Raw genomic sequence first — 22,392 nt, forward strand, 5'->3', positions numbered from 1 at the left:
ACACAGGGTTCTTCAGCGTCGTACGCAGAAGTGTCGTCGGCGCCATGCGCATAGAAGTGTTGTGCGCCAATCCCTCTCCAGGCGCCAAAGTATTATGCGCCAATACTTTTTTATGCGCATACAGCGCCTTAGGCGCAGAAGGTGTAGGGGCTGAGGTTTTTGGCGCCAATATGTCCTGTTGCGGCGCTTCTGGCTCTGTGGATTTTTGACAATCCATTGGCCTTTGTTGTTTTGACATCTCCTTACCTCCAAGAGTGGAGGATTGAGGATCCGACGAAGATGCTCTCTTTTTCGAGGGAGCCGATGAAGTCGGCGGGCCAGGCGATGAATGAGCCTCCGATGGTTCCGTTGAGGCAAAAAGCTCCTGAAGCCTGTAGGCCCTTTGCTTCAGTACTCTGGGTGACATCTTTGAGCAAAATTCACAATCTTCCCAATTGTGATCTGGTCCTAGGCATCAGTAACATCAGTCATGGCCGTCCGTGACCGACATTACTTTGCCGCAATGACAGGGTTTAAATCCCAATTTTGACATGTTTATTACGTTAACGCTGAGGAGAAGAACAGCTCCGCTTGCGATCCCGCTCGCGGAAAAAACAGACTGAGGAGATGCCGTTACTTTCCTGCGCGGGAACACACGCGCAGCCGCAGAGAGCAAAGCTCTGTTCTCTGCTTTGACAAGCTCCGCCTCCCGGGCCTGATTGACAGATCCCATGACAGCATGGCTAATTCAGCCCTGCTATCGATGGGAAAAGACCTTTTTTCTAATCTGTAAAGCCTCCTGCTGTTGCAAGATGATGCAACTAAGAAAATAAAGAGGAAGAGGGAAGATATTCTGGGAGGGGACTGTGGATTTGAGTTGGGGAAAAAGGTTTTGTGGAATTAAAAGGGGAAACTCAATGTGGAAATTCAGTTTCCACACAGGAAAATGGGTACCAGTGGTATTATATACCAGATAGATTAAAAAAGATTAGGTTGATATTCAAAAGCCATTTAGACGGATAACTTTTCAAACAGCCCTACAACCCAATCAGATTTAGCAGCATAGGTTGACTCTGGTTGGCTACCTGGCAACTAGAGTCAACCTATGCTGCTAAATCTGATTGGGTTGTAGGGCTGTTTGAAAGTTAGCTAGTTAGACATAATCGGCTTAACTTTAAGATTCCCGGATATATTCAACAGCATGACCGCGACGCTGAATATACTCTGCTAGTTAGCCGGATATGTTTATCCGGCTAACTAGCTGAGCCGCATTGCAGCTGAAAATGGACCCCAATGAGTCTAATGAGTCATGATAAGTGTTGGCGTGATTGTGGAGAAAAAGGTACTTTTTTCCATATTTGGTGGACTTGCCCTAAAACACACTTAGCTGAGATACTTTCTTGGATATATCACTTTACAGGTATTAAATTGTCTTTGGATCCTTTAATCATACTCTTGGACGAGCCGCAGGGATGTATTGGTCTGGCTAGTCATTTGTTTGTAGCAGCCCGGCAAAATGTTGCTTGCTAATGGAGGTTGGTTCTCTGATTGGTTGGTTGTATCTGCCATGGGAAGTTTATACCGTGGAATTTATTACCTATCAGTTATGGGATTTCTGTTCTAATGTACCCATGATATGGAACCATTCCATTACAAAATAAGACTTTTTTTTTTTTTTCTAACAGTGGTATCATTTGGCTTTGCTAAAACTGGGGTATTTTATTTATTTATTAATTTATTTATTTTATTATTTATTTAACATGTTTTGGTTTAGCCATCAGAACGGTTTATAGTAATCTTAAAAAGAAGGTTAGATGAACATCATCACAACAGATTGTCTTGCTATCGGATTACAATTTCGGGGTTTGAGTGTTAGTTATTACATACAACATGTTCTATTAAGGCGTACAAAGGGTTAGTGAATAAGGCTGAAAGGAAAGGTGTATGGTTTGGGTGAGTTATACATTTAGGGGCAGATTTTCAGAGCCCTGCTCGCCTAAATCCGCCTAAATCTGGGCGGATTTAGGCGAGCAGGGCCCTGCGCGCCGGTGCGCCTATGTTCAATAGGCCTACCGGCGCGCGCAGACCCCAGGACTCGCGTAAGTCCCGGGGTTTGGCGAGGGGGGCATGTCGGGGATGGGCCCGGTCGGCGTGGCGTTTTGGGGGCGTGTCGGCAGCGTTTTGTGGGCGGGCCCGGGGGCGTGGTTACGGCCCGGGGCGGTCCGGGGGCGTGGCCGCGCCCTCCGTACCCGCCCCCAGGTTGCGTCCCGGCGCGCTAGCGGCCCGCTGGCGCGCAGGGATTTACGTCTCCCTCCGGGAGGCGTAAATCCCCCGACAAAGGTAAGGGCGGGGTTTAGACAGGGCCGGGCGGGTGGGTTAGGGAGGGGAAGGTGAGGGGAGGGCAAAAGAAAGTTCCCTCCGAGGCCGCTCCGATTTCGGAGCGGCCTCGGAGGGAACGGGGGTAGGCTGCGCGGCTCGGCGCGCACCGGCTATACAGAATCGATAGCCTTGCATGCACCGATCCAGGATTTTAGCAGATACGCGCGGCTACGTGCGTATCTACTAAAATCCCGCGTACTTTTGCTGGCACCTGATGCGCCAGCAAAAGTACGCCAATTCGCGCGGTTTGAATATCTACCCCTTAGGTTGGTAACAGCAGGGGTTTTAAGGTTCAAGGTATAATTAAGAGGTTGTTGGATATATGATGTGAGGTCATTTGCACAGAGTCTTAGGTATTCAATAGTTGGATGTTATTTTGTTGATCGAGGGATGGAGATTTCTTCTTGGTGTTGGGTTGCATGGGTGTCTGGTAGTGCGGTTGATTTAGTGAATTAGAGTAGGCTCTGGTGAACATCTAGGTTTTCAGCTCTTTTTTGAATGTTTTAGTGTTTGGTTGAGTTCTTATTTCGATAGGTATTGAGTTCCATAATGTGGAGCTGGCGATTGATATGGCTCTCTCATGGGTTGTGTTCAGTTTTGTGGTTTTGGCATGAGGGATTTTGAGAAGGCCTTTATTCGTTGAGCAAAGGTTCCATTTTGGAGCGTGGATTTCGATGGATTTGCTTAGCCAGTTGTTTTGATGACCTATGATTATTTTATGCAGGATTGTTAGTACTTTGTAATCTATTCAGTATTTTATTGGGAGCCAGTGTAGTGAGATGAGGGTTGGTGTAATGTGCTCATGTTTTTTGTTCCTGTTAGAATTCTGGCGGCTGTGTTCTGTAGGATCTGGAGTGGACAGATGGTTGCGAGTAGTAGGCCAAGCAGTAGGGCATTGCAGTAATCTAGGTTGGAGAAGATGAGAAGCTGCAGGACTGCTCTAAAATCATCCTAAATAAATAAATAAATAAATAAATAAATAAATAAATAAATCATCTAAAATAGATCCCTAGAAACGGGAGTGGTGCCAAGTGATTGGAGAAGAGCGGTGGTGGTCCCTCTTCACAAGAGTGGGAACAGAGAGGAGGCTGGTAACTACAGACCAGTTAGCCTCACTTCAGTGGTGGGAAAAGTACTGGAGTCACTGTTGAAAGAGAGAATAGTGAACTATCTACAGTCCGGAGAATTGATGGACCAGAGGCAGCATGGATTCACCAGAGGAAGATCCTGTCAGACAAATCTGATTGACTTTTTTGACTGGGTAACCAAGGAATTGGATAGAGGAAGAGCACTCGATATCATATACTTGGATTTCAGCAAAGCTTTTTTTGGTTCCGCACAGGAGACTGGTGAATAAAACGAGAAGCTTGGGAGTGAGTGCCGAGGTGGTGACCTGGATTGCAAATTGGTTGACGGACAGAAGACAATGTGTGATGGTAAATGGAACCTTCTCTGAAGAGAGAGCGGTTTTAAGTGGTGTACCGCAAGGATCGGTGTTGGGACCGGTCCTGTTCAATATCTTTGTGAGCGACATTGCGGACGGGATAGAAGGTAAGGTTTGTCTTTTTGCGGATGACACTAAGATCTGCAACAGAGTGGACACGCCGGAAGGAGTGGAGAGAATGAGACGGGATCTAAGGAAACTGGAAGAGTGGTCGAAGATATGGCAGCTGAGATTCAATGCCAAGAAGTGCAAAGTCATGCATATGGGGAGTGGAAATCCGAATGAACTGTATTCGATGGGGGGGGAAAGGCTGATGTGCACGGAGCAGGAGAGGGACCTTGGGGTGATGGTGTCTAATGATCTGAAGTCAGCGAAACAATGCAACAAGGCAATAGCTAAAGCCAGAAGAATGCTGGGCTGCATAGAGAGAGGAATATCGAGTAAGAAAAGGGAAGTGATTATTCCCTTGTACAGGTCCTTGGTGAGGCCTCACCTGGAGTACTGTGTTCAGTTCTGGAGACCGTACCTTCAAAAAGACAAAGACAAGATGGAGGCGGTACAGAGAAGGGCGACCAGGAAGGTGGAGGATCTTCATCGGATGACGTACGAGGAGAGATTGAAGAATCTAAATATGTACACCCTGGAGGAAAGGAGGAGCAGAGGTGATATGATACAGACTTTCAGATACTTGAAAGGTGTTAATGATCAAAAGACAACGACAAACCTTTTCCGAAGGAAAAAAATCAGCAGAACCAGGGGTCACGATTTGAAGCTCCAGGGAGGAAGATTCAGAACCAATGTCAGGAAGTATTTCTTCACGGAGAGGGTGGTGGATGCCTGGAATGCCCTTCCGGAGGATGTGGTGAAGACCAGAACTGTGAAGGACTTCAAAGGGGCGTGGGATAAACACTGTGGATCCATAAAGTCAAGAGGCTGCCAATGAAGAGTGGGTGACTCGCCAGAATGATGGCTACTGCCTGGAGTCAATACCCTTATTAAATAAACATACACAGGCTTACGGTGACTCCAACATCGCTCTAAGCTTCAACAGCAAGAGGAAATGTGGAAAAAAGGATTCACACTCACAAAGAGGGGAGTAGCTGGCTTGTTACGGCGGTTACTACCCCAAATCAAATAAGCCTGATACTTCACTTTCAATGCATATTCAGCAAAGTTCTCTGATTCAGCGGCAGGGGAGAAGAAAAACTGATACTTCACACATCCAGCAGAGCTCTCTGCTTCAACGGCAGGGGAGAAGAAAAGAGGGTTCGCACTCACAAAGCGGGGAGTAGCTGGCTTGTTACGGCGGTTACTACCCCAAACCAAATGTGCCTGATACTTCACTTTCGATGCACATCCAGCATGGCTCTCTGCTTCAACAGCATGGGAGAAGACTTATACGTCACGCATATCCAGCATAGCTCCCTGCTTCAACGGCAGGGGAGAAGAAAAACAACCAATAAGGGCTAATAACATAGTCTGGGTAAAACAAATAAGCATGGGTGCAGCTTGCTTATTGCGGCTGCTACTACCCCTAACGAATCAAGCTAGATATTTCACTTGGATGCAGCTCCATCACTGCTCTCTACATTAAAGGTGGGGATGGAAGGGAAATAGAACCAAGAGCTAAGAGAAACAGATAAGTATGAGAGAAAATATGTGTGAAGCTTGCTGGGCAGACTAGATGGGCCATTTGGTCTTCTTCTGCCGTCATTTCTATGTTTCTATGTTATATGTTTCTATCCTGTGCGAGGAAGGGTTTAAGACGTCTGAGTGTGAGTAGTTTGTGGTATCCTTCCTTTATCTTGTTAGTTATGTGGATTTTGAAAGATAGTCCGTTGTCGCTGGTGATTCCTAGGTTTCGAGCATGGGTGACTGGAGAGATTAATGTTTTGGGGTTTTCCATTTTGAGTGGTTACATGGGAGAGTTGATGGTTTTTTTTGTCTAGGATGATTATTTCTGTTTTATCTATGTTTATCATGAGTTTTAGGTCGATTAGACGCTATTTGATTTCTGTGAGATAGATGGTTGTTCTTTTGTATGTTTCTTCCAGCGTATTCTGTATAGGGACCAGTATTTGTATATCATCCGCGTATAGGAATTGGGTCAGGCCAAGGCGTTCTACTGTGTGACAAATTGGGAGAAGATATATGTTGAAGAGTGTTGCTGATAGGGAAGATCCTTGTGGAACTCCTGTGTTGAGGTTTACTTTATTTGAGAGATTTTTGAACATTACTTGGAAATTTCTGTGTGTTAGATATGATGAGAACCATTGTAGGGTATTACCCATGACTCCTATTTCAGATAGTCTGTCGAGGAGGATGGAATGGTTGACTGTATCAACAGCAGCTGATAGATCCAGGAGGATTAATAGGTAACTTTGTCCTTTGTCGAATCCTCTAAGTACTGTGTCAATTAGTGAAAGGAATAGTGATTCCGTGCTTAAGTTTTTCCTGAATTCAAATTGAGAGGGGTGAAGTATGTTGTTTATTTCAAGGTAGTCAGAGAGTTGAGAGTGGATGATTTTTTTCTATGATTTTTGCAATGAAAGGTAAGTTGGATATAGGTCGGTAGTTTTGAATGTTATCTGGGTCTAGGTTGTTCTTTTTTATTAATGGTTTAATGATTGCTGATTTTAAGCATTCAGGGTATTTCTCTTCAGTGACTGAGAGGTTAACTATGTCTGTTATTGTTTTGGTTATTGGGTTTTCAATCAATTTAATTGTTTGAATGGGGATACTATTGATGGGGTGGTTTGCTGGATTCATATTTTTGATTATTTTTTGGATTTCCAGTGAGGAGGCGAGGTCGGCCAGGTTGTTGTCATTTTCAGAGACAAATTTGGGGTTTCTGTGTGTGTGTTGGTGCAGTTGGTGGAGTTGTTTATAAGTTTTTTGATTTTATCGGTGAAATATTCCAATAAAATCAAAAAACGTATAAACTTATATTTGGGTTCCTTATATCCATTGGGTGCAGGCAAAGTTTTTTGTATTCCGGAACTCATCTCTACATTGCTACTTGGATGGCACAGCGCCTTAAAATGAATGATGTAATTTATTCTCGTTCGTCAGATGTGCCTTTTTGAGCTTTGGATCGATTATATCATTTTTACTATTTCTCATCTGGCAAGTCATTGCATATCACTTAATAGAAACTTTAAAAAAAAAACATGAGTGGACTCTGAGCAACAGCAGGAGAATCGTGTGAGACTGTGGAATGGAACATCTAAATGGCAGATGAAATTTAATGTGGACAAGTGTGAAATGGTGCACAAAGGGAAAAGTAATCCCAACTATATGTACTCAATGCTGAACAAGGACCTTGGCAGAAGCGTTGCTAGATACAGGACCAGAGCCCATAGGCATGCTATGGCGGCCAGCTTTTCCCACAAACACTCCCTCATGCACAATGCATCTCTTCTCCTCTCCCCCTAAAAAATGTACATATAATAAAATATATAACATTTTTACTAACTGAAAGTGGGAGCTGTTAGAAGGCGGTTTTATAAGGAAATCAGACAAACATTTCTAGTAATCTATGCTTAAAACAGGCAACTTCCTGATACCTGCAAGCATATTTTGTTATCACAAAATCTAAGGACCCAATGCAAAGTTTCTGGGCCGGCTAGAGGACATGTCCTGCAAAGAAAGGAATTATTTATTTATTTAACAGCTTTTTCTATACCGATATTCATGGAGACATCATATCGGTTTACAGTGACAACTCAAAGGAAATTAACTCAAAATTGTGTGCCAGATAAATCAATCAGTTAAATTTATTTATTTATTTATTTGAATTTTTTATATACCGATATTCCTATAAAGAATATAGATAACACCGGTTTACAAAAGAACTGAACTTTCGCTATGAGGTGATACATTAAACAATGAACATAGTCATTAAACATTTAAAACCATTGAACATTTGAAACAATTGGAATTAAGGCACAGCAGCAAACCGAGAGCAAAAATTAAATAAATTGTGACTCAAAAATAAAATAAAATAATAAAATAAAATAATAAATAAGTAAATAAATAAATAAAATATATAAATCCAGCGCACTCTACCTGTAAAGTCTTTCTGTGGGAAATACGTCCAGTTATGATGCTTGGAATTGTGTCTCGGGATTATTTTACACTGATTAGGTAATTTTTCCAACCTTTGCCCTCTCTAGCTTGATTTTTCTGGCTCAACATGGCTCTCTCTTTTCTCATTCTCTAGTCTTGTCTCTATTCTCTCCCTTTGGTGTCTTCCTCAATAAACAGATGTCTTTTGACATGGATGAAACGTATAAGGCGAGTCTTGAAATTATGACAGAGTGAGACATCTAGGATATGGTACAGACATACTGCAATGACAGAGCTTTCCCTCACTTTTCCATGATCATACCATGGATAATGTGGGTAATAAATTTTAACTTGCTTATCCTCATCGATCCTTTTCTTCTACTTCTCTTAGGGAGAACCTGGCAGGAAGGGTGAAGAAGGCGACAAGGGAGTGGAGGTAAGATCAAGGCAAATGTTTCTAACTTTTTTTTACATTTTATGGTGGTATTAGTCTACATCTAATATTCTGTTCCAACCAGAAGATTTACCCCCCATTGTGGTGGTGGCCACATCTTAAAGTAGATGATGGATGGATGGATGGATAGGGATGGGACTGTTACGGCCGCCGGCCGCAGCAGTCCGCAACTGGGACCGGCCACTCACCCGCGGTGTCAGGCCCTTCCTGAGACAGCTGCAGGAGCCGGCAGCCATCCCAGGAAGCCATCGCTGAGATTTTCTTCGCGGCATGCCGAATCCAAGATGGCCACCATTCAGCCGACTCCGCCCCCACCGGGCCTCCTAGAGCCGCGCGCGCGGCTGCTGATGTGATTTAAAGGGGCCATGACAGGAAATGGTCATGGCTCATCTTCGGGACTTCTTCCTGGTGCCCTGTATTTAAGGCAAGGTCTGCTCCTCAGATCTTGCCTTGGTATCTTGGCTCTTGGTCCTGTGCCTTGAGTTCTTGGTCCGCAGCATGCTTGTCTGGTTCCTGTTCGTCTTGGTCTTTGTTCCTGGTTTTCCCCTTGTTGGACGGATTTCTTCTGGCTTCGACTCCTAGACCGGCTTCCGACCATTCTCTGGCTTCGACCCCTGGACCGGCTTCCGACCATCCTCTGGCTTCGACTCCTGGACCGGCTTCCAACCATCCTCTGGCTTCGACCTCTGGACTGGCTTCCGACCATCCTCTGGCTTCGACTCCTGGACCAGCTTCCGACCATTCTCTGGCTTCGACCATCCTCTGGCTTCGACTCCTGGACCGGCTTCCGACCATTCTCTGGCTTCGACCCCTGGACCGGCTTCCGACCATTCTCTGGCTTCGACCCCTGGACCGGCTTCTGACCAGTCTCCTGGTTTAGTCCCTCAGTCCGACTTCGGACTTTTCTCCGAAGAGCTACACTTGAATCAACTTCGACCTGCTGGAGGCGCCAGCCATCTGGACTATACGACCTGCAGGAGGCGCCTGCATCCAGATCTTCTTCGGTCTCCAGGGAGTCTCCTAAGTCCCAGCGGCCGGGTTCCTATGGGCACCTCCTGGGGGAATCACGAGCTTCCAGGGTGAAGTCTTCATTTCCACGTCTACATCACCAGGCCTCACCTTCCGATGGTAGGGACCTAGAGAGTTTACTCTCCTAGGTAGCGCTAACTCTACCTCAGACCAAGGGTTCACTGCCAGATCCATAACAGAATACCAAGGTCATGGACCCGGTAGAGGCCTCTGATTTGCAAGTCCATCCAGGTCTCACCCAAAGGATGTTGGAGCAACAGCGGATATCGGAGTCCTTGGCTTTTTCCATCGGTCAACTCCACGCTCACCTGGAGGCAGTGGTCGTGGCTCAAACCAGTCCTCCACCAACACCCACAGCATCTGTAATACTGACATACCCCTGTCCGGTAATTCCTCTACCGGCACCCGGCACGTTACTGCAGCGAACCTCATTTGTGTCTGGGGTTTCTCGACCAATGCAACATGCACTTCCGTCTTCAAACTAATCTCTTTCCAGATGATTTGACGAAGACAACTTACATCTTGTCCCTGTTAGAAGGCAAGGCATTGGCTTGTGCCTCTCCACTGTGGCATCATTCAGATCCAGTTCTACAGGATTTTCCTCATTTTTCGGAGTTATTCAAAACTGTGTTTGAGGAACCCGGTAAAGAGGCAGCCGCGGGGGCCGATCTGCTTCATATCCATCAAGTAGGATGTACGCTGACTGACTATACGATTGAATTCAGAACTTTAGCCTCTGAACTTCATTGGGAGGAATGCATTCTTCGGACCATCTTTCTTGAAAGACTATCCGCTAAAATTAAGGACGAGCTGGCAGCTCGGGAACTCCCTTCTTCATTGAACGCCCTCATTGAACTGGCAACTACGATTAACCGCCATCTGCAAGAAAGGGTTCGTGAGACTCTGGATTTGAGCGGGCATAGGACAGCCCCTTGTTCTCCACACGCTTCTTCTTCTCCAGTTCCCCATACTTCATCCTTCTCTGAAGGAGCTATGGAAAACCCTAGGCAGTTAGGACGTGGTCCTCTCTCCCCAGAAGAGCGACAAAGGCGTCGCAAGGCCAGCCTTTGCCTATATTGTGGAAGTTCGAGTCATTTCATTGCTGGCTGTCCTTTACGTCCTGGGAAATTACAAAGTTTAGGGACCTTCGGGGGAATAACCCTAGGCATCACTTCACCAGCCCCTCCACTTTCATTGCCAGTTACCTTTTACCTAGGAGGTCAGGAATTCACCACGCTGGCTCTAGTAGATTCTGGAGCCAGAGGAAATTTCATCTTGCAAGATATTGTGAAACAATTGCTTATTCCTATCCGTCCATGCCCAAGACCGCTGACTATCTCTTCTATCCACGCAGACCCCTTACCAGGAAGAATTACACACCAAACGGTTCCCCTGGATTGTTTTATTGCACCTAACCACACGGAACAAATCTCTCTATATGTCATCCAGAAAGCTATCCATCCAGTCGTTCTCGGTATTCCCTGGTTGCAACGCCATAACCCACAATTCGACTGGACATCTTTGAAATTAACTCATTGGGGTGCTGCATGCCACAAAACCTGCCTTAAAGGAACAACCTCTTCCTGTAGCTATTTGTGCACCTCTATCCTAGAGGGATTGCCAGCTCACTACAGTCAGTTTGCAGATGTATTTTCCAAGAAAGCTGCGGACATTTTGCCTCCGCCTTGAGAATTTGACTGTGCCATTAATTTAGTCCCTGGAACCACTCCGCCTCATGGAAGAGTTTATCCCTTATCTGTCCCAGAGACGCAGGCTATGGCTGAGTATATTCAGGACAATCTCAAGAAAGGATTTATCAGACAATCTAAATCCCCAGCCAGGGCTGGTTTTTTCTTTGTCGGGAAAAAGGACGAGACTTTGCGACCCTGTATCGATTTTCGGGGGCTTAATGCTATTACTATCAAGGATCGCTATCCATTGCCATTAATAGCCGAACTCTTTGATCACTTACAGGGAGCCAGGGTGTTCTCAAAATTGGACCTACGAGGTGCATACAATTTGATCAGGATACGAGAGGGCGACGAGTAGAAGATGGCTTTTAACACCAGGGATGGCCATTATGAATACCTCGTCATGCCGTTCGGTCTAACTAATGCTCCTGCAGTCTTCCAGCACTTCGTTAATGAAATATTTCGAGACTTGCTCTATGTATGCGTGGTAGTCTACTTGGACGACATATTAATTTTCTCTCGGGATTTACAGATGCATCGACAACATGTTTTACAAGTTTTGCAACGTTTAAGAGAGAATAGACTCTTTGCCAAGGTTGAAAAATGCGTCTTCGAAAAAGAATCTCTGACCTTCTTGGTGTACATTATTTACAATCTGGGCTTTCAAATGGATCCTTCCAAGTTAAAATGTATCCAAGAATGGCCGCAGCCTACTGGGTTACATGCGCTCCAATGCTTCCTGGGGTTTGCCAACTACTATCGTAGTTTTATCCGGAACTTTTCCAAACTGGCTGCTCCCCTCACTGCTTTAACTTCTAAGAGAGCGGACATCAAGGCAAGGCCTGTGGAAGCTGAAGAAGCTTTCCGGGACCTCAAGAAGTCCTTCCTGCAGAAACCTTGCCTTCGGCATCCGGATCCTAGACGTCCATTTATGGTAGAAGTAGACGCCTCCGTTGTTAGAGTAGGAGCTGTGCTCAGCCAAAATGACACATCGGGAACATCTCACCCATGCTCCTACTTTTCTAGGAAATTCTCTCCAGCTGAACATAACTACTCAATTGGAGACAAAGAGCTCCTAGCCATTAAGCTTTTGCATTGAGTGTCACATGTATGATTTTTTACCTGCCGGTGAGAGATTGTATGTGTGCACCCGGTGCAAAGAGCTCCTGGCTCTCAGGGAACGAGTCCGATCTCTGGAGGCTAGAGTAGCAGACTTGGAGGAGCTGAGGGAGACAGAGAGGTACATTGACGAGACCTTCAGGGACATAGTAGTCAAGTCCCAAATCCAGTCTGGCAGCCCTAGTGCTGCCTTGGATCAGAAAGGTCTCCCAGTAGGAGAACATCACCCTGGTGTAGCAGGAAGTGATCCTGTAGCAAGGACCTGCTCTCCAGGTGATGTATTGTCCTCTCGCACCGAGGACAAGTCTCCCAGGGCTACTGCCCAGGAGGGAAGGGTTAGGCCTGCCATCATAGTTGGCGATTCAATTATTAGAAATGTAGATAGCAGGGTGGCTGGTGGACGTGAGGACCGCCTGGTAACTTGCCTGCCTGGTGCGAAGGTGGCAGACCTCACGCGCCACCTAGATAGGATTATAGATAGTGCTGGGGAGGAGCCGGCTGTCGTGGTACATGTGGGCACCAACGACATAGGAAAGTGTGGGAGAGAGGTTCTGGAAGCCAAATTTAGGATATTAGGTAGGAAGCTAAAATCCAGAACCTCCAGGGTGGCATTCTCTGAAATGCTTCCTGTTCCACGTGCAGGACCCCAGAGGCAGGCAGAGCTCCAGAGTTTCAATGCGTGGATGAGACGATGGTGTAGGGAAGAGGGATTCAGCTTTGTAAGGAACTGGGGAAACTTTTGGGGAAAGGGGAGACTTTTCCGAAAGGATGGGCTCCACCTTAACCAGAGTGGAACCAAGCTGCTGGCACTAACTTTCAAAAAGGAGATAGAGCAGCTTTTAAACTAGAACAAAGGGGAAAGCCGACAGTCACTCAGCAGTGCATGGTTCGGAGAAATGTATCCTTGAAGGATACTAATGAAACAGGAGAGTTAGGGCATCCCAACAGAGAGGTTCCATTAAAAGCAAATATAGTCCATATGCCTATATGTAAAAAATCACCAAAACTAATGATTTCCGAATTATCCCAAACAACTGAAAAGCAGGTTGTTAAAACAAACAAAAAACACACTTTGAAATGTCTATATGCCAATGCCAGAAGTCTAAGAAGTAAGATGGGAGAGTTAGAGTGTATAGCAGCAAATGATGAGATTGACATAATTGGCATCACAGAAACTTGGTGGAAGGAGGATAACCAATGGGACAGTGCTATATAAGGGTACAAATTATATCGCAATGATAGGGAGGATCAACTTGGTGGGGGTGTGGCACTTTATGTCCGGGAGGGTATAGAGTCCAACAGGCTAAAGATCATACAAGAGACTAAATGCTCAGTAGAATCTATATGGGTAGAAATCCCATGTGTGTTGGGTAAGAGTATAGTGATAGGAGTATACTACCGTCCACCTGGACAAAATGGTCAGACAGATGATGAAATGCTAAGAGAAATCAGGGAAGCAAACCAATTTGGCAGTGCAATAATAATGGGAGATTTCAATTACCCCAATATTGACTGGGTAAATGTAACATCAGGACTTGCTAGAGATATAAAGTTCCTGGATGTAATAAATGATTGTTTCATGGAGCAATTGGTTCAGGAACCAACAAGAGAGGGAGCTATTTTAGATTTAATTCTTAGTGGAACACAGGATTTGGTGAGAGAGGTAACGGTGGTGGGGCCACTTGGCAACAGTGATCATAACATGATCAAATTTAAACTAATAACTGGTAGGGGGACAATAAGTAAATCTGCAGCTCTAACACTAAACTTTCAAAAGGGAAACTTTGATAAAATGAGGAAAATAGTCAGAAAAAAACTGAAAGGTGCAGCTGCAAAGGTTAAAAGTGTTCAACAGGCTTGGACATTGTTTAAAAATACAATCCTAGAGGCGCAGTCCATATGTATTCCACGCATTAAGAAAGGAGGAAGGAAGGCAAAACGATTACCGTCATGGTTAAAAGGTGAGGTGAAAGAGGCTATTTTAGCCAAAAAATCATCCTTCAAAAATTGGAAGAAAGATCCATCTGAAGAAAATAGGATAAAACATAAGCATTGTCAAGTTAAGTGTAAAACATTGATAAAACAAGCGAAGAGAGAATTTGAAATGAAGTTGGCCATAGAGGCAAAAACTCATAATAAAAACTTTTTTAAATATATCCAAAGCAAGAAACCTGTGAGGGAGTCGGTTGGACCATTAGATGACCGAGGGGTTAAAGGGGCTCTTAGGGAAGATAAGGCCATTGCAGAAAGACTAAATGAATTCTTTGCTTCCGTGTTTACTAGTGAGGATGTTGGGGAGATACCAGTTCCGGAGTTGGTTTTCAGGGGTGATGAGTCAGACGAACTGAACGAAATCACTGTCAACCTGGAAGATGTAGTAGGCCAGATTGACAAACTAAAGAGTAGCAAGTCACCTGGACCGGATGGTATGCATCCCAGGGTACTAAAGGAACTCAAAAATGAAATTTCTGACCTATTAGTTAAAATTTGTAACCTATCATTAAAATCATCCATTGTACCTGAAGACTGGAGGGTGGCCAATGTAACCCCAATATTTAAAAAAGGCTCCAGGGGTGATCCGGGTAACTATAGACCAGTGAGCCTAACTTCAGTGCCGGGAAAAATAGTGGAAACTATCCTCAAGATCAAAATTGTAGAGCATATAGAAAGACATGATTTAATGGGACACAGTCAACATGGATTTACCCAAGGGAAGTCTTGCCTAACAAACCTGCTTCATTTTTTTGAAGGGGTTAATAAACATGTGGATAAAGGTGAACCGGTAGATGTAGTGTATTTGGATTTTCAGAAGGCGTTTGACAAAGTCCCTCATGAGAGGCTTCTACGAAAACTAAAAAGTCATGGGATAGGAGGCGATGTCCTTTCGTGGATTACAAACTGGTTAAAAGACAGGAAACAGAGAGTAGGACTAAATGGTCAATTTTCTCAGTGGAAAAGGGTAAACAGTGGAGTGCCTCAGGGATCTGTACTTGGACCGGTGCTTTTCAATATATATATCAATGATCTGGAAAGGAATACGATGAGTGATGTTATCAAATTTGCAGATGATACAAAATTATTCAGAGTAGTTAAATCACAAGCAGACTGTGATACATTACAGGAGGACCTTGCAAGACTGGAAGATTGGGCATCCAAATGGCAGATGAAATTTAATGTGGACAAGTGCAAGGTGTTGCATATAGGGAAAAATAACCCTAGCTGTAGTTACACGATGTTAGGTTCCATATTAGGAGCTACCACCCAAGAAAGAGATCTAGGCGTCATAGTAGATAATACATTGAAATCGTCAGCTCAGTGTGCTGCAGCAGTCAAAAAAGCAAATAAAATGTTAGGAATTATTAGGAAGGGAATGGTTAATAAAACGGAAAATGTCATAATGCCTCTATATCGCTCCATGGTGAGACCACACCTTGAATACTGTGTACAATTCTGGTCGCCGTATCTCAAAAAAGATATAGTTGCAATGGAGAAGGTACAGAGAAGGGCAACCAAAATGATAAAGGGGATGGAACAGCTCCCCTATGAGGAAAGGCTGAAGAGGTTAGGGCTGTTCAGCTTGGAGAAGAGACGGCTGAGGGGGGATATCATAGAGGTCTTTAAGATCATGAGAGGTCTTGAACGAGTAGATGTGACTCGGTTATTTACACTTTCGAATAATAGAAGGACTAGGGGGCATTCCATGAAGTTAGCAAGTAGCACATTTAAGACTAATCGGAGAAAATTCTTTTTCACTCAACGCACAATAAATCTCTGGAATTTGTTGCCAGAGGATGTGGTTAGTGCAGTTAGTGTAGCTGGGTTCAAAAAAGGTTTGGATAAGTTCTTGGAAGAGAAGTCCATTAACTGCTATTAATCAAGTTTACTTAGGGAATAGTCACTGCTATTAATTGCATCAGTAGCATGGGATCTTCTAGGTGTTTGGGTAATTGCCAGGTTCTTGTGGCCTGGTTTGGCCTCTGTTGGAAACAGGATGCTGGGCTTGATGGACCCTTGGTCTGACCCAGCATGGCAATTTCTTATGTTCTTATGTTCTTAAGCTTGCGCTAGAAGAATGGTGTCAATAGCTTGAGGGAGCACAACATCATATAACCATTTTTACGGACCATAAGAACCTAATATATCTTCAAGAAGCCCAACGTCTTAACCCGCGCCAAGCTTGATGGGCGCTCTTCTTCTCACGTTTTAACTTCGAGCTCCGCTATCAACCCGCTAGTAAGAACATTAAAGCAGATGCCCTGTCCCGTTCTTTCTCCGCAGAAGACTCGGAAGAACCCATTCAGCATATCATTGACCTGGCTCGTATCATCCTCTCTGCTACCTTTACGGTACCACCCGGGAAAACGGTGGTGCCAAAGAGGCTCCTTAGCAAGGTGCTAACCTGGGCACACGACTCCCAGTTGGCTGGACATCCAGGACGTGACTGGACTCTGAATCTTCTTCGGCAATATTATTGGTGGCCTGAGATGCACAAGGATGTTTGAGCATATGTTGACTCTTGCACAAGTTGCGCCCAACATAAAATTCCTACAGGGAAAACTTGGGGTCTCTTACAACTGCTTCCTACGCCCACGAAGCCATGGACTCACATTTCCACAGATTTCATCATGGATCTTCCATCCTCTGAGGGCAATACTGTAATATGGGTCGTTGTGGACCGATTCTCCAAAATGGCCCATTTCACCCCATTACCCTCCCTCCCACCTGCTTCCCACCTGGCCCAACTATTCATGTCTCATATTTTCCGCCTCCATGGCCTGCCACAGCACATTGCATCTGATCGCGGTCCGCAATTCATGGCCCGATATTGGTCCAATCTCTGCAAGAAGTTTCGTATTTCTCTGGACTTTACCATGGCGTTCCATCCACAAGCCAACAGTCAAGCGGAATGGACTAATCGTACCTTGAAACAATTTCTACGTTTATATGTTAACACCCGTCAGGACGATTGGGCAGCGCTTCTTCCTTGGACCGAGTTTTCCCACAACTCTCATGCCTGCACTTCGACTGGGGCTTCTCCTATTCAGATTGTTTTCGGTCGCCAACCCCGGCCATCTTTACCCCTGCCATTGCCTGTTCCCTCACCTGCAGCACAGCTAACGACAGCACAATTGAAAAGACTTTGGGTGCATACTCGGCAAATGCTACTATGGGCGGCTCGTACCGCGAAAAAATTTGCAGACAAGCACCGAAGACCAGCTCCTCATTTCCACCCAGGAGAAAAGGTGTGGCTTAGCACCCAGCATATTCGTCCGCAACTGGGACCGGCCACTCACCCGCGGTGTTGGGCCCTTCCTGGGACAGCTGCAGGAGCCGGCAGCCATCCCAGGAAGCCATCGCTGAGATTTTCTTCGCGGCATGCCGAATCCAAGATGGCCACCATTCAGCCGACTCCGCCCCCACCGGGCCTCCTAGAGCCGCGCGCAGGGCTGCTGATGTGATTTAAAGGGGCCATGACAGGAAATGGTCATGGCTTCTCTTCGGGACTTCTTCCTGGAGCCCTATATTTAAGGCAAGGTCTGCTCCTCAGATCTTGCCTTGTATCTTGGCTCTTGGTCCTGTGCCTTGAGTTCTTGGTCCGCAGCCTGCTCATCTGGTTCCTGTTCGTCTTGGTCTTTGTTCCTGGTTTTCCCCTTGTTGGTCGGATTTCTTATGGCTTCGACTCCTGGACCGGCTTCCGACCATTCTCTGGCTTCGACCCCTGGACCGGCTTCCAACCATCCTCTGGCTTCGACCCCTGGACCGGCTTCCGACCATCCTCTGGCTTCGACTCCTGGACCGGCTTCCGACCATTCTCTGGCTTCGACCCCTGGACCGGCTTCCGACCATCCTCTGGCTTCTACTCCTGGACCGGCTTCCGACCAATCTCTGGCTTCGACCCCTGGACCGGCTTCCGACCAGTCTTCTGGCTTAGACCCTCGGACCGACTTCGGACTTTTTTCCGAAGAGCTACATTTGAATCAACTTCAACCTGCTGGAGGCGCCAGCCATCTGGACTACACAACCTGCAGGAGGCGCCTGCATCCAGATCTTCTTCGGTCTCCAGGGAGTCTCCTAAGTCCCAGTGGCCGGGTTCCTATGGGCTCCTCCTGGGGGAATCACGAGCTTCCAGGGTGAAGTCTTCATTTCCACGTCTACATCACCAGGCCTCACCTTCCAATGGTAGGGACCTAGAGAGTTTACTCTCCTAGGTAGCGCTGACTCTACCTCAGACCAAGGGTTCACTGCCAGATCCATAACAGGGACAACTTTAAAAAAAATTGTTTTCAAACCAGATCTGAATATCAGCTATATTTGGTTCACTGAATTTCATCCAGAGAAATACATGGGGGAAAATTAATGAAAACATCCCAGTGGTGAATGGCATCTCTCGACAGAAGTGTTGGGGATATAAGGGGGTGACACGGGGGCAAGTTAAGTATGGAGGAGTAAGCCAAAGTAACATTTCCACATACCACCTTCACCTCCATAGCATAACCACTTGCCTTCAAATTGGCTAGAAAAATTTCAATAAGAAAAAGTCCCACGGACCTTCTATTCAATTTTTTAAAAACCCAGCTAATTTCAACCATCCAGTAAAAGTACCATTAAAATTATTTAAGAGCATCATTCAGCCAGTTCTTCTCTATGGATATGAGAATAAAGTCTGAAGTGTATACAGCAGGGTTAGAATTTCAGTATAAACTCTGCATGTCTAGTTCTATAACACACGTTTCATGTCTACAGAAATTCTGCCAGCAATGGACGTGGGGAGGCAAATATTCAAAACCATTTATAGACAGATAACTCATAAGTTATCTAAATGGCAAAGATTTGAATATTGCGCCACTTATCTGGCTAGATAAGTCATTATCCAGCTATAATCTAGCCAGATTAAAAAAAGGCGATCTGGAGCATTTCAGATCTTAGGGCCCTAACACCCGTGATAACACCATAATGCATGCGATAAACACCGCATCACAAAATCCAAATGCAAATTTGAAAATTGTATTCAAGTGGGAGGAGTTTGGGAGGAGTATATGGAAATGAGGGCAGGTTAACGTTGTGTACGATAATGTAATGCACACTATTGCGGGATTTAACGCCGAAAATTACACCTTTTTCCTGGGTGTTATGCCTGCGATAGCTGTGCATTACAGCCGAAAGGAGATTTATTGCAAATCCCGTTTCGGGAGGGAGGAGAGAGGAGAGGAGGGGAGGGGAGAGAGAGAGCCTCTGTGGAGACCCACTGAAATTTGAACTATTTATACCACTGTAAGAGGGGGCACTAGTAACTCGGGGTAAGGTTTGTGGGGTCTGTTGGGTTTTAGGGGGCAGTTTAACATGCACAGTCATTCATACGAACAGCACAGTGAAGATTTAATGTGATTGGAGGGATGAAAGGTGAAAGAAGAGAAGATTTGTACCATGTTCTCTCTACCTATATCTTCACTGATGGTAACTGTGATATTCATACGTATGACTGTGCAGGTAAAATTGGTCCCCAGAACCCAACCCACCCCACCCCGAGTTACTAGTGCCCCCTCTTACAGTGATATACCGGTAAATAGTTAACTTTTTTTGTGACCCTCCACAGAGGCGCTCTCTCTCTCTCCCTCTCTATGGCAGGAAAATTACCCTAACCACACCCCCTTTTTTTTTTTTATCACGTGCGCTATTTCTGCTGTATTTATAGCAGTTTGATGAATCTAGGCCTAAGCTAGCCGGATAACTTTAGACCTGTTTCAGAGCAGTTATCTAGTCTTGTGTGGCTGGATTACTTGCTACTTAACTGGATATCTACTAAAGAGATTCTGCTAAGAAGCGCTGTAAATATTTAATTAAAAAAAAAAGAAAGAAAAGGGCCTGCAACCTGAATATCTTCCTTACCCAACTATTTAATAGATGCTCCTGTCAAGCCGTGCGCCCTGTATCCTCCCAACCCCTTCTAAATCAGTGTAAAGTGTTGCAGAGATCGGCCCCCGCCTCCCTTTTTCCATTTGGAATCATAGCTTGCAATCTGGCTTCCCCTGGATCCCTTCCACCCACCCACAGTCTCAATTGGCTGTCCACAACCCCCCACACCCCTAAAGGCCCTCCAGACCACCCCCTCGATACCAAAATCACACCCCTGCCGGGAGCGAGGTAGAATATAAATTCGCCTGCTCCTGGCAATCCAGCACGGCTTCTGTCAGAGGCAGTCTGGAAGCGTAAACTGCTCGCAGTTTTACGCTTCTAGCACTAGAAGAGTAAAGCCACCATGGCTGTGCCGCTGAATGTATCCAGCTAACCAACAGGTAGCCAGATATCTTTGTCCGGCTAACTTTAAACCTGCTCAATTGCAGGTCTACCTTATCCAGCTAACTTTGCCAGATAGGACTGAATATCAGCATTTATCCAGCTAAGTTAGACAGATAAGTAGCTCTGTCCCAGAACAACACATCCCACCCAATTAGACGGTAACTTTAAAACTGGGCACCCATACCCACGCATATGAGCGCACAAGCGAACATACACTGTAATTTTAAATCCTGTGCGCATTTACGCGCAGATGATTTAAAATACGCCTAGCGCACGTATACGAGCTCCTAATTTTAAGCGGTTACGCGGGCAAATGTACTTTGTGTACCTTCCTTAAGAAATTGTCAGCTGTAACTCGCGCAGGCAAACGGGTTTTAAAACATGTTTACATGAAGGACATTCCCAGTTTGCCCGGTCTATCTTGAGATCATCCAGGCCCCTCTGGTTCTTCCGCCTTCACTCCCCCTAGTTGACCCAGACCCCTCACCCTGGCTTGTTTGGCCTAAACAGTGATTTCCACAGATTTCCACCGCATTAGGAGCAGCGGGAAGCATGCGACTAATAGCCCGCTGTGCACTGCAGTGGCCAGTTTTCAAATACGGAGTTATGCACATAACTATTGGCCCCGCCCTGGAATGGCCATGCCATGCCCTCAACTCCACCCTTTTTTAAATTCACGCATACATATATGTGTGCATAATTTCCAGCTTTTAAAATACGCGTTGTTTGCACACAGCCCATATACTCCTGTATAAGGGCTTTTTAGCACGAGCAATGCTTTTAAAATATACCCCTTAGCTGGGTAACTATGTAGCCGGATAAATATTTATCCAGCTAAGTGGCAGCTGCTAAATGCAGCCGAATACTGAATGGCACCAGTTAGCTGGATATGTCTGAACTTAAGCAGCGCTGGATATTAACCTTTTAAGTTTTTAGACTGGATTTGAATGTGACCAGAAAGGGAGCACAACTCACCCGCTCAGGAAGTTTATTCCAGGCATACAGTGAGTACAGCAAGGTGGAAAGCAGGTCAGGAGTCAGGAGTTGGCAGTGGAGGATGACGGGCCCAGATAATGACTTGCCCAGTGAACAGAGATCATGGGGGAGAGAAGAGAAGATAGATAATGGGAGCTGCAAACTGGATGCATTTGTGCTTGATGGGTTTCCCAGCTCCTTTGCAAGACCTTCTCTTCTTTCTTCAGCCTTGGAATCGGGATCCCTCCTTGCATCTTGACAATACTGGATCCCCACGGAATCCTTGTCCACCTTGGAAATGGAAAAGAGACCCAACTAACCCCCTCTCCTCCAGGAGCCTAGCAAGGGCACCCCCACTGCTCCTTGGTTGACATCTGTCCCACATCTGCCAAAGAGCTCCGCCCAGTGACTCACTGAGTCACCATTTATATCACTAGTCTGATGATCCACCCATACGAGAACGTTTTTCTGTTTAACCTATAGGATGGGCCTAACCAGCCCTACATTTATTTCTCTTTTCAGGGAGAAGGTGTTCAGCAGCTTCGAGAGGCCCTGAAGATTTTAGCTGAGCGAGTTTTAATTTTAGAGCACATGATAGGAATTCACGGTGAGTCAGACTAAGCCTGTACAAACTTTGTAGCTACAGTTTCCCTTTCAGAGAAATCTGTAATATTACGTGTGTGTGTGTTATGTTTGTGTGTGTGTGTGTGTGTGTGTGTTATGTTTGTGTGTGTGTGTGTGTGTTATGTTTGTGTGTGTGTGTTATGTTTGTGTGTCTGTGTGTGTGGGTGTGTGTGTCTGTGTGTGTGTGGGTGTGTGTGTGTGTTATGTTTGGTCACAGAGGGTATGACAGGATCCAGATAGTGATGTTTGAATCCCTATCCCATTGCTGATGTCGCTGCCGGTCTTTTCAGCCTAAACATTATTTTCTTCTAAATTAGTGCCCTGACCTCATC

The 22,392-nt window shown here is 45.5% G+C and overlaps 1 protein-coding gene across 2 annotated transcripts in view; it reads left to right on the top strand.

The window, feature by feature from the left end:
- Positions 1 to 22,392, top strand: part of COL26A1 (collagen type XXVI alpha 1 chain) — a 421,072-nt gene that overhangs the window by 390,513 nt on the left and 8,167 nt on the right. For both annotated transcript variants that reach the window (XM_029613263.1, XM_029613264.1), the window contains exons 13-14: positions 8,262 to 8,306; positions 21,959 to 22,043. In XM_029613263.1, coding sequence (XP_029469123.1) covers positions 8,262 to 8,306; positions 21,959 to 22,043 — 130 coding nt within the window. The remainder of the gene's footprint in view (positions 1 to 8,261; positions 8,307 to 21,958; positions 22,044 to 22,392) is intronic.

The sequence above is a fragment of the Rhinatrema bivittatum genome, chromosome 8 (assembly GCF_901001135.1).
Source record: "Rhinatrema bivittatum chromosome 8, aRhiBiv1.1, whole genome shotgun sequence".
NCBI classification, from domain to species: domain Eukaryota; kingdom Metazoa; phylum Chordata; class Amphibia; order Gymnophiona; family Rhinatrematidae; genus Rhinatrema; species Rhinatrema bivittatum.